Source organism: Alligator sinensis, unplaced genomic scaffold (assembly GCF_000455745.1).
Source record: "Alligator sinensis unplaced genomic scaffold, ASM45574v1 scaffold781_1, whole genome shotgun sequence".
Taxonomy (NCBI): Eukaryota; Metazoa; Chordata; order Crocodylia; family Alligatoridae; genus Alligator; species Alligator sinensis.
The window spans coordinates 4,592,580-4,604,717 of record NW_005841845.1 but is presented as its reverse complement, the minus strand read 5'-3'; the positions used below and the strand labels follow the sequence as shown (position 1 = coordinate 4,604,717).

At 54.0% G+C, this 12,138-nt stretch overlaps 1 protein-coding gene across 3 annotated transcripts in view; it reads right to left on the bottom strand.

Moving 5' to 3' along the window:
* Positions 1–12,138, bottom strand: part of ERI3 (ERI1 exoribonuclease family member 3) — a 144,685-nt gene that overhangs the window by 118,002 nt on the left and 14,545 nt on the right. For all 3 annotated transcript variants that reach the window (XM_025206841.1, XM_025206846.1, XM_006015794.3), the window contains exons 2-4: positions 11,369–11,485; positions 4,196–4,255; positions 1,668–1,759 (exon numbers count right to left, since the gene is read on the bottom strand). In XM_025206841.1, coding sequence (XP_025062626.1) covers positions 1,668–1,759; positions 4,196–4,255; positions 11,369–11,485 — 269 coding nt within the window. The remainder of the gene's footprint in view (positions 1–1,667; positions 1,760–4,195; positions 4,256–11,368; positions 11,486–12,138) is intronic.

Here is a 12,138-nt window from a genome sequence, read left to right as displayed (position 1 = left end):
GGGAGCTTTTCCAGAGCAAGCTTCGCCTTTCATACTCACAGCTGGAAAAAAAACAGAACAATGGACCACTGCACGGGAGCTACGGAGAACAGCTATCAGCCCCAGAACAAGGGGCATGGCCATCCACTCCCCAAATATAGAGCCGATAATAGAGCCGGGAGCTGTGTAGGAGCCAACTCAGGGGGCACGCACATGTCCTGGGGTCATCTTACGATGACAACAAAAGGGACAGGACTGGCCTTGTAACACGGGCAAGATGCAGCCCCATCCTTCCCTTCCAACAGGACAGGGGCCCGACTCTCCCCCCAGCAGGAGAAGACAAGGGCTGAGACAAGGGAGGGGCTCAGAAACGCCAGGCTGGTACGCCCACCCCTTCTCTTGCATCTGCAAGGCGTGCATGGAAAAGAAAGTCCCCATTTCTCAAGCAAGCAGGGAACGAACAAGCCCCCCGCAAAATCCCAGCCAGCAAAACGGAGCCTATCCTGGGTTCTCCTGGCTTGTAAGCATTTTATTTCGGCTTCACACTAGGGGAAAGCGATGTCACGCTAAGAACCAGGTGACACTGCTAACGAGCAGTGGATGTTGGCTTGGTGCCGGGCACATCAATGCCTGAACCTTCTCGGTGTGATGAAGACAGCCGCCTGTACCAGGCACTTAACCAGCAAAGAGCAGCTGAGAGGTTACAGGAGTGCCAGGGCATTCAGTGCTGCGACACCGCACTGCTTCTGCGGTGCGGATCTGGCCTGACTTCAACCGTCAGAGCTACTTCTGTACGCAGCCAGCCCCCAATGTGCACAGGCAAGTGTGTGGAAGGACGCACCAATACACACGTGTGTCAATAACTGTGGCCATTTAGGTGTCTGCACTAGCTCAGCCCGCCAGCATGACTGCTGTCAGCAAGAATGCCAGTTCAAGCATGCCAGCCCTGAGCCCCTGGCTCTCAATCCCTTTTGCCACGATAACCCACATGCTAATGCCCTTGCAGTGCACCTGCAAGGCAGAGGGAAGGCCTTGTAGATGAAAGATGCCCTGGGGGCATCCTTTGCTTCAGAGAGATAGAAGCTAAGACCACCCGCTCCCCGCTTGCTCCTTCTCCTTCACGGGAAGTGCAGTGCTCCTGTTCCCTGAGGCAACGCCAGCTGCAGGCAGCGCAGCTTAGGAAACAGAACACAGCTGTCAGGACGGGGAAGCTATTTATCCCCCGAGCTCCCCAGGCCATCAGGTATGGACGGAGGCAGACAATGACTAAAGGAGCTAGAAATGGGAGGCATATCCTTGCTCTGCGAGTTGGAGAATGGATGCAACTGGAAACATCCCAGTTAAGCCCTTTTCCAGGCACACAGGGACTCCTCTGCCCAGTGGTCCCATGCAAGGCTCCCCCCTCTCTCTCCCACGTGGTGAACAAGAGGGTGGAGGAAGCTTGCAGGATTCTTAGCATCAACGTGGATTCTCTGTTGTGGGAAAGGATCAGCTGGAACCCAGTCCAGGCCACAGCAGAGGTGACTTGTGGGAATGAACAGGGAGGGCAAAAGCACTGCCCTCTTCCCAACGCAGAGCAGATTTGTGGAGCTGCATGAACTGTCCCACCGGCTAATGAGAGAGGGGGGTCTTGTTGGCAGGGGAGTGGGGACTGTGGGCCATAAGGCGCCTCGCCCGGGTGTACTCACATGACTTTCAAATCCCAGTCACCGCAGGTTACAAAAATCGACTTGACGCTGGGGTCTAGGAGGCCTTCCTTTGCCATCCACTCGTCGACCCTCTGAAAAGAAGAGAGGACAAGCAGGTAAGCAGTGCTGGCACAGGAAGCGCCACAACAGTCGTGCTCAGATAAGCAGCTGGGAACGGAGAGAAGAGAAAGCTGTGATCTTATCCGGAGGCAGCCTCCACCCCACACACTTCTCGCCTCATCTCTGAGCTCCTTTTCTTCACACGACCACACTTGGGCCTTTGAAGATTTCCAAGAGGCCACATCAGGCGCGGAGCAGAAGTGATCTTATCAGGCACAACAGTGGCTCTGGGAGCCGTACGCTGCGTACGGGACAGCAAGGCTGAAACGGGCCTCAGCTCCCTCTCCAACCTGGCCCCGGCCCCCTCCAGGGAGACTGATACCGAAACAACCACGTTCCCTCTGACACGCCGAGGAAGCTAGAAATTAAACCAAGAAGCTCCCCCTTGGCTCCGCAGCCCCCAGCCTGGGAACGGGAGGAAAAGGAGCGAACCGGAGAGGAATCAGAGATCCTCACCTGCATTCGGGAGGAAATGCAACCCGTGGGAGTGGGATTCTCAGCTACAGCACTTCCACCACTTTGCAGAGTCTGCTGCACAGGATGGGCCCTCAGCAAAGGGACATCCCTGCACGCAAGCACTGAGGCCACCCAGCTCAGCACACGCACCTCCTTTGTGGAGGGTTCAACCCATTTTCTCCCCTCCCCCTAGCTCCATGGGCTTGATAGCATAAGTCACTGAATTCAGAGTAAGAGAGGGTCTGAATCTGAAGTGAAGCAGCTCTTCCTAGTTAACTGCCCATGTGGACACCCTTCTTCTGGATCAGCTGAATCTAATTCTGCAGTGGATTGTGCTCTTCTGGGATAAGATTCACTCACTCTCCCGAAGAAAAGCAGCCACACCAGGCGCACCTCGGATGCGAGTACCCGCGTGCTGGCTGGAATTCGTGAGTTTGCGCTTGTCACCTGCAGCAAGGAGGGTCGGAGGGCAGGAGCCCTGTACAAGGGGCCCTGGCTACTTTCACTGCCAATGCCATGTGAATGGCAGAGATTAGTCTTCAATGCCCACCCTGAAAGCCCCAGGGCTGGAGCAGACCGCTCTATGAAGGTGGGGGTCCCTCCAGCCAAGGCGGGGAAGGAGCAGGGGTCAGGGCTCAGGCCTGGCTGTCACTCGGCTGTTACAATTCACCCTTTCGAGATGCTTTTCCCATGACCAGAGGAGAAGAGAGGGAGGGGATGTGCCTATACCTAGCTGTGAACAACTGATCTGCACACCTTCAAAATACAAAAGTCAGCAGCTGGGCAAAACAACCCAGTGCGTTGCAAGGGAAGCCAGCCCAGCTGGGCCTAGGAAATGTGTGGCCCCAGCTAAAGGCTTCCAAGCACTTCTGGGAGTTCAGCTCTGGCCTTGGCTGGCAACAGCTTTCCCCCCAGGTCTTCTTGCACCTCCTAACCATCCCCAGCCCTCAGTGGGCTCCATCTCTGCCTGATCCCTGATGTCTGCCCTGGACAGTGCTGGGGGATCAGGTTCAGGTGCAGAGAACCTCTATCAACCCCCCTCATCGCCACCATCTTCAAGACAGGGGCTGAAACAGGCAAGAGGCTCAGTCTGAGGCTGATCCATGCAGCCCCGGCAGCAAGCAGCTCACCATGGATCAGCATCAGAGGCTCCCCCCGCACACGCCACCCCCGCGTCCCAGGGGCTGCCGTGCCATCTCGACGATGGAGGGCCCCCGGCACGACGCAGAGCCGTCGTGACCTTTCCAAAATCCCTGATGTGAGCGCCCACGAAGTGCCACCCCCACGGAGGATGCTAACACCGTTAATTTGATTTCCTTCCATAAGCAATTGGTGCAATTATTCCGATTAGGAACAATTAGGCAGCCCGCATCCTGACAGAGACAATGCATCGTGCAATGACCTGCAGCCTGCGCGGGCTCAGCTCAAGGAGGGATCCTCCGGTGTTTGACGACCAACAAAAGCTATTGATAGAGAAACACTTTCAAGCTAATTAAGCCCTAAAAGCTGTAGGAATCCAACATTAAGCAGATGGCATTATTAGGGCTATAGCTTCATTCACCCATCCCACAGATTAGGTTTTAAAGGCATTTTCCTTCTCCGCCACGTGTATTATGGAGCATTCATTCCACCCACATGGGGGGAGGGCCAGCTGCCTTGCAGCGGTCTAAAACAATGTCTTGGCACGCTGCGGCTGGCTCAAGTCAAATCGCCTCTTCTCCTGTCTGCTGGCAGGAGTTTGGACATCTTGTCAGTACCCTTGACATGAACAGCTGGAGATGACAGATCAATGGTTCAATACTCTCAGCAGCATGTCACCGACGTGACAGCAAATGTTATTCTAATGAAGCCGTAATCATAGTCAAATTACGCGGTTCGATTCTCAGGCGCGGGGAGGAGGTGGGAGGGGGAGTAGAGGTCAGGGGTCAGGAACTAAAGGTTATTCTGCTTACCTCGAGCACTTGCTGGAGACTCGGCTGCCCATCCACCATGCCTTGAATAATTCCAGTCAGCTGAAACAAAGGAGAGGGGGAGAGAGCACAGGAATCAGAGGAGCAGCACACAGACTGTTAGGAGGTCTCCACCCCAGCCCATCTTTCTGAAACCACGCAGTGCCCGGGTGGCTTGCCTGGGCAATGCCAGGCAGCCCAAACTGCCTAGTGAAAACACATGCTCATTGCAGAGACAGAGAAGCAGGGGATCTCCTATGCATCCAGCTGGAAGGACTGCAACTCAACACAGCCTGCCTGGGGAAACAGTGCAGGCCAGCGGCCAGCGCGTGCACAGGACGCCCCGCGTGCTGCCCATTTCAACACCAAACTCTTTTCAGCGCCTGCTGAGGCTGCCTGAACCTACGCAAGCCATTTCTACTGCACTAGGCACCTTCGGCCACTCCCAGGCTGCAGCGATCCCCCCACTCCTTTACAGACCCACAGCTCATCCACATTTGATAGACGGTTGATAGAGGTTCTCTGCACCTGAACCTGATCCCCCACATTTCGAATCCTGTGCCCAGATCTGGTCCCCGCGCCGCCACAAGGAAAGAGAAGAACTAGGGAAAGTCCAAAGAAGGACAACAAGGATGATGAGGGGTATGAAGGGACTTTCACATAAGGAGAGATGAAAAAGGCCAGGCCTGTTCAGTTTAGAAATAAGACGCTTGAGGGGACACATGAGAGGGGTTTATACAAGGCTAAATGCTGAAGAGAAGGTGAATAGGGATTTATTATTTACTCTCTCACGCCAGACAAGAACTAAGGGGTCACAACGTAAAAAGAGCAAAAGTTTAAAACTAAGACAAGGAAGCCCTTTTTCACCCCGAGCGTCACTAAAGCGTGGAACTCATTGCCACCAGATGCGGCGAAAGTCAAGTTTAGCCAGATTCAAAAGGATTAGACACGTCCTTAGAGGAAAGGGGCGTCAGGAGCTATCGAGTATGGGAGCGAGGGGCACAGCCTCCGAATCAGAGCTTCCTAGACAGTAAGTGCTGGAGGCTGCAAGGCAGAGAGGAGCAGGGAAAACCCTGCTCAGACCCAGTCACGCTCCCTTCCACCGTATGACACCAGAGGCTGGGCAAGATGGACCCGGTGCCTGACCAGGAAGTGGCAGTTCTGACGTGCTGATATGACAGGTAGCGTCTCTGCGAAGGTGGACACAATAATCCTCTCTGGTTAAAGGGGAGGGCAGTGCATTGGTGCCGTGAATGGAGGAGCGGGCAGGAAGCTTCGGGGCAGCTTCACATAGCACGTTTTTCCATTTAAACCACTGGCAGCACAACAACGTATTTACAAAAACCCTGATGGCATGTGAAGGAAACCCGTTTCCCTTTAAAGCTCCACTACCACATGTTCTTCCATACGCCCGTCAGGGCAGGGTCTCCCAGGGCTGCAAACTTTGAAGACCTCCTGTTAACCCACTCATCATGCCTGGCTTGCTTGCGTGCTTAAAGTTAAGCCTATGCAGCAATGTTTGACCAGCTCAGAGCCTTTTCTGTGCACTAGTGAAGGGGCTTGTGCCGCGCAAAGCCTTTATTTAGTTTTTTGTAGCTCTGCAACTGAAAAAAAAGCCTTCTTTTAAGGAAAAAAAGGACTGAAAACAGAGGTCAGGAGCTCACTACCAGTGCACCTGAGCAATCAAAGAAAACAATCCCCATCACTACAGACGCACACCGCACTGCTTTACCGGGTATCGCACACGTCTAATTGTCTTTTGAAGGGCAGGCGGCGCAAGGTGCAAGGCTGGGATGTGGTGCATGCATGCAGCAGCCAGGTTCACGGGCCACCATGACAGTCTAATCTAGAGCCACGGAGGGGAGAGCTCTTGAGACTCTCTCCACCCTCCAGAAACAGCTCCTCTGCTGCAAAACGCTTCCACCCAACTCGTGGCATGCGAGTCCAAGCACGAGTCGTGGCCCCTGCATTACTGAATGGATGGCAACTTAAACAAGCCGGGTTGCCTCTGCCCTGTGTTTCTTTAGCTGCTTGCCTTAGAGCACTGAAACTTGAAAAAAAAAAAAAGAAGAAAAAAAAGATTAAACTCCAATTAAACTGTAATTACATTTAATGAATACCAAATACCTGACTCACTGAATAAGCTGGCTATAAGCAGGAAGATTATTTTCTCTTCGCGACTTCCATGGAATGGTAATATGTACCTTTTAGGGAAGAAATTTTAATTTTAAGAACGGCAAGTTCCTCTAGGTGGGTTTCTGAAGTTCATCAAGTCATTATTAGGTGGAATTTTAAGGAAGTGGAGGGACACAGGCACTCTCTTATATTCCTGAAACTGTTTTTATATTAATCTGTATTTTAATTGGGTAACAGCTGCTGCCTACAGACTCCCATGTTCTAAAAGGAAAATAAATGTAAGAGATTAACTGCACTGCTCTTTAGTATGGATTTAACCCATGTTTTGCTTTGTTGGCTCAGCCCTCCCATCCCTTGGTGGATGCCTGTCCCACCACTCGCCTGAAAGACACGTCGCTCAACTACCACGACTCCTCCACCCTGGGAGTGACTGCACCAGCTCTGCGGCAAGTGGCCACAGCCAAGACTCTGGGATGCAGCTGGAGAAGGGAATCGGCCACACGAATGATGGTTTCTTGTAACACCCAATTTGGAAGGCGCAGGAAAGCACTGGGCACCAGCATGCTTCTCGGAAATGCCCCATAACCAAGATACCCCTCTCTGCCTGCTCCGTGCAGGCTGCCGCGTTCGACGGAGCTGCCCCTGGAAGGATGAACGGCAAGCGGCTGTTCCAGCTGGCTTCTGCCTTCACTGCTCCCTAATGCTGAAGCCCAGTGGTGGCAGGTCAAGAGAGCACTGGGGCCTCTCTGGAGGCAGCCACCACAGCTCTACAGGAAGGTAGAAGACATCCGACATCAGCAGTTTTCTAAGCTCCCGATGGATTGTACACAGGGAATCTAGGCTGCTCCTGGACCTGAAAGTACTTTGGGTTTAGAGCCTGGAGATGGGAAGGGGCTCAAGTTGCAGCAAGGGAAGTTGAGGTTAGATACTAGCAAAAACTCTCTCCCGAGGAACATGATAAAGCACTGGAACAGGCTCCCCAGAGTGGTGGTGGGATCTCCATCCTTGGAGACGTTTCAGTCCCAGGTAGACAAAGCCTTGGCTGGGATGATCTAATCAGGGCTGGTCCTGCTTGGAGCAGGGGGCTGGACTAGATGTGACCTCCCGAGGTCCCTTCCAGCCCCCATTTTCTATGATGCTATGATTAAGGACAGGGTGAGCAAGCAACTGCTTGCTGGCTTTTTCCGGCCTGGCCAGTGCTGCCAGCACCCTCCCAGCTGTACTTGAGCAGCGACAGGGGTTTTTCAAGACAGCCCTGTCCCCCGCAGGCTCACTAACCCCCTGGACAGATTAGCAGCACAGAGTACTGGTGCATTTTCAGCTGTGCTTGGGCAACAAGGAGACAGGTGCGTTCAATTCCCGAGGCCGCCCCGTTATCAGCACACACCCCTGTGTCGAGGGGCTGCGTCTCTGCCAGGCAGTGAGCGGAGACGAGGCTGACAGTGAAGCGGTGCACAAGACAGACTGCGATGCAATGTCAGCGCCGTGGCTTTTCCTCCGGAGTTTATCTCACAAACCATCGCCTCTCTGCACTGAGACAGTTTGCTGATTGCATAAGCACTCGTCTCTGGTGTACAATCTGATCAGCGGGCCTGGTCTTTCTTCGTAGACAAAGAGGCCAATAAATCTCACCCTTGCTAAGTAGAGGTGCTGAGACAAAGCCCTTTACTGGCATTTAGCAAGATGGGCATTTTCCAGGAACCGCAGCGCGGCGCTGAAAGCCTGCTGCAGCCGGCACAGCTGGTCAGAGGACGGCGCAGAGCGGGGGCCTTGCAACCGCGCTCCCTGGCCCCAGCTGCCCCTCAGACCGATGGGGGAGGCCCTGCTCCCTACCCGCCCGCACAGAGACAGGAAAAGGGAGCACCTGGGGCTCGGTACAAATGGGAACGGACCTCGCTGAAGGAGTAAGAGAGCGGCACTGCAGCCTCAGCACCAGCCTGTGGCAAAATCTTTCCCCTCCCGGCAAGGGAGAAACAAGACTCCCACCGGTGGCAGGGGGTCCATTTTCCTCTTCTTGCACCTCTGAGAAAATCAGCAGCAGAGTGGACGGAGAGTGAAGGGGGAACACTCGGGACTAGAGAAAAGGACCCTGATGGGGAAGGATGGAGAGAAGGGCAAGGCTGCAAAGAGGATCTGAAAAGCATCCATCATAGAGTGATGCTACCATGCAGCCACCAACGGTGACATCCGGACCTGGGAGGATGCTAAAGCAGCCACTACCCACGGCACAGACCCAGGGTTGACCCGTGTCACTGCGTGTGGCTCACGCGGCTCCTCGCGAGAGCTACCAGCTCAGCTAAGACCAGAGACCAATGGTCTGGGACAACTGTACAGGGTCCCCCTAACTGCCGGGTTCACTTTAGTGGATGACAGGGGGAGCGCAGTGCCCTGCTTACTGGCCACAGGGCAGAGGGGTCAGAGCCTTTGCCATGTGCATAGGGACCAGGCTGTGCTGGGGCCTGGCTTCTCTCCAGAGGGATGAGGTGCACCCAGCACAAAGTCTCCATGTTTGCAGAGGGCAGGGTGGAGAGCCTGCCCTCACCCAGGGACAAAGAACAGGTCAGATCACACCGGACAGTCCCATGGGTTGGCTCAGCCTCTGGACTACAGCCACTCTCCCTGCCTCATGCAGTCAGAGCCTCATGCTTTTAATGCTGAAAGAGACTTCCACAGCCTGGCGCACTTGACCCCACTGGTTCACAGAGAAGAGAAGAAGCCTGTGGGAGCGTTTAGCCGGACATCCTCCATGTGACACCAGCTAGACAGCTTCACTCACAGCTCCTACACCCTTTTCAGCTTAAATTAGGGTGCAGGTCCAGTGCAAGGGGCACTTCCAAAGTGCAAAGGCAGGCAGAGCAGGGGTGTTCGGAAGCAGGCTGTGTGCAGGGGTGAGGGAGGAAAGCTGGCTGCTTCCACTGTCTGGCTTTGGGCAAAAGCAGTGTTGCAACACTGATGCCTTAATCCCACCCACCAAAGTGGTACTCCCTGCAATTAAAAAAAAAAAAAAAATCATGGGCTAGATCATGAATGTCTCCTATAAACCTACATCTTGCAACTATCCAGAATCATGCTACCACAACATGCACAAGGGCTGTGCCCAGCAGGTCCAGGAAGGGCAGAGAGAGCCCGAGCACTCGTCCAGCCTGCCAGGGAAAGGTTGCAAAAGAGTTTCCGTGCCGGCCCTCTCTTCTGGAGTGTTTACAGCTTTCTGGAGAGCTCCCTCGGGGATGGAGTTTTCTGCGCTGAGTTTTTTTGGAAAGTCTGAACCGAGTGCACCGCTGTTCTGGGAGAGTGAAAACAAAACAGCATTTGTTTTCACAATGGGGGAAGCGGCAGGGATGGCCTGGCTCGACACAGGGTTTTCTGCCTGGCGGCACAGAGCTGTTGGGTCACCTAGGCCAGAAGTCCATTCGCTCAGGGCAGGCATGCGGAGGCCCTGGTTCTGCCACCACAGACGTCAGTGGTTTGGGATCAGGCCTCAGAGCTGGCTGGGGGGATCAAAAGCACAATCTGGCATGATCCTTATGCCTATGGAAGGGTGGGGAGATGACACGAGGGTCAGGGCATCGAGCGCGCTACCCTCATCCATGTGTCAGAGGCCTTTGCTAACGGCAGCCATGCATGTATTGGCCCCATGACATGGGGAAACTGAGGCACAGACAGAAAAAGGGAAGTGATGAAGGGGCTAAAGGGACAGCAGGGGTGTAGCAGACTCAGGACTTCTGCCTCCACACAACACTCACCTGGGACAGGTGGCCTCAAACCAGGGCAGTGGTGGCAAGGGAAGCAAAAGCCAATGCAAGAAGGCACCGTCAAGGGAAAACCATGGTGTAGAACTGGCTGGTTCCCTGAGGTCACAAGAGAAAGCAAGTCCTCCCCTTCCCCCTGCCAGGGATGTCACGACTCAGGTGCGTCCCTGGCACTTTTCCTCTGCCAATAAGCACCTCTGGGAAAAGGTGGGCGTCAACCAGCAGAGCAATCATCCCTTGTGATTATAGTAACGATGGTGTTCCAGAGCCCCACTATCCTATCCTGGAAAGACAGCTTTAAAGATGGCCTCAGCACTTGAAAGCCTTCTGGTGACAACAAGCCACCAAAGCCAGGGCCTGTGAAGAGCCAGAAATGACTGCAGCACAGGGTTGTTTTCTTCCATATGGGATGTATCCTGCTTCCGGCATAGGACCAGCCTCTGCAAGGGGACACGTGTTTTTCACTGCTCTACACCGGCTGTCCCCTGCATCACTGCTGGCACCAACGCCCCAAATCCCCGGGTCGCCTGTCCATTACAAATGTGATTAGTCGCAAACAGCAAAAGAATTCCCAGGAGGAGCTTTAACGATAAGCACGTACAGCACCTAGCACACCATGATTACAATTCGCAGCTAAGGCTCCTAGGCCTCACCATTGCACTTCTCAACCTTTGGAGACGCAAAGCAGCCCTCCAAAACCTTGGTGAATGCAGCAGCATCCCATTTAAAGAACTCATGTGTTTAGGACAGTGCTTACCTGGTGGAAGGGGGGCCAGGAAAGAGCCGTATCCTGCTTATCTCCCCTCTCCTGGGGCAGCCATGAAAGGCTGTCGCAGCACCCCAAGGAGCCCTGACTCCCTGGTAGAGAATCACTACCTTACTATAACAATAGCTAGTTCCCATTGTTACGGCTATTATCATTACTGGTGGTGTCAGAGTGATGTCATAGCTGTGATCATCCAAGAAATGATGTGAGGGGCAAGGATTTCTTAGGGTGATGGCTTTTATTGGACCAACTGTATAGTTGGGACAGAGTCAGACAAGCTTTTGAATGCAAGGCATTTTTCCTTCTTCAGGAAGAAGAATCCTTGCCTCTCACATATCATCATTATCACAATGATAATCATCATCATTATTATTACCTATACTATTAACAGCAGTAGCAGCAGAAGGTTGGAGGGACAACCTGCATTTGCCTTGCCCTCGGCAGAGATAACCCTGCCCGCATCTGCGAGCCTGTTTTGGGGTGAGAGCGCGTCTCACGGTGCACCGTGCATGCTTGGGGCTTTACCTCTGTGCAGAAGGGCGTGAGCTGAGGGTGCACCACGGGCTGCACGTACATGTGGAAGGTGGACTCGATCTCCATCGTCCTGCCATTGAGCTTCAGGATGGGGAACTCGATGATTTCCTGGAGAAAGAAAAGAAGCACATCCTGCTATAGAGAGACAACAGGTAGGAAGACCCCGGAAAGCAAACAGCCCTCCCCCTTTCATGGTGAGGGCCCAGAAAGGACAGAGGCAGGTCCAACCTGCACAACTGCAGCAGCTGAAGCGGTTAACCAACTCACTCTTAGCAAGGACAGTGGGTTTGCTGCTGCTTGCAGTACCTGTCCCCACTCAAGGGGCTGCATGCATGTGGCTTCCTGGTAACACCTGTGTTTGCTGCAGCAACCCCAAATTTTCCTAGCACAAGCCAGGTCAGCCTCACACGCACACACAGGAGCAGAGAGATGGATACACAAAGCAGATGTACCCCCACTCAGCAAACACCCGAGAGGATGCATTTCTTTCAGAGACCAACTCCATCATCTCTCCCATCTTCCTGGAAGGATACGGGATATTGGACAACTCAGGGCCTCACTGCAGCCTCGAGGCTATTGCCTAGAGCACCGGCTGCTGGGAGAAGCAGGATGCACAGCTGCAAGGCAGCCCAGGTTCCCTAGCCACTCTTCCCATGCACCGCTGCGCTGTGCCGCGCCACGGTGGAAGTTCCCCCACGCGCGCCACCCAGCCGCGACGGGGCGAGTGCTGCTTTATTCTCGCTGCTCAATTTATGCTGCGA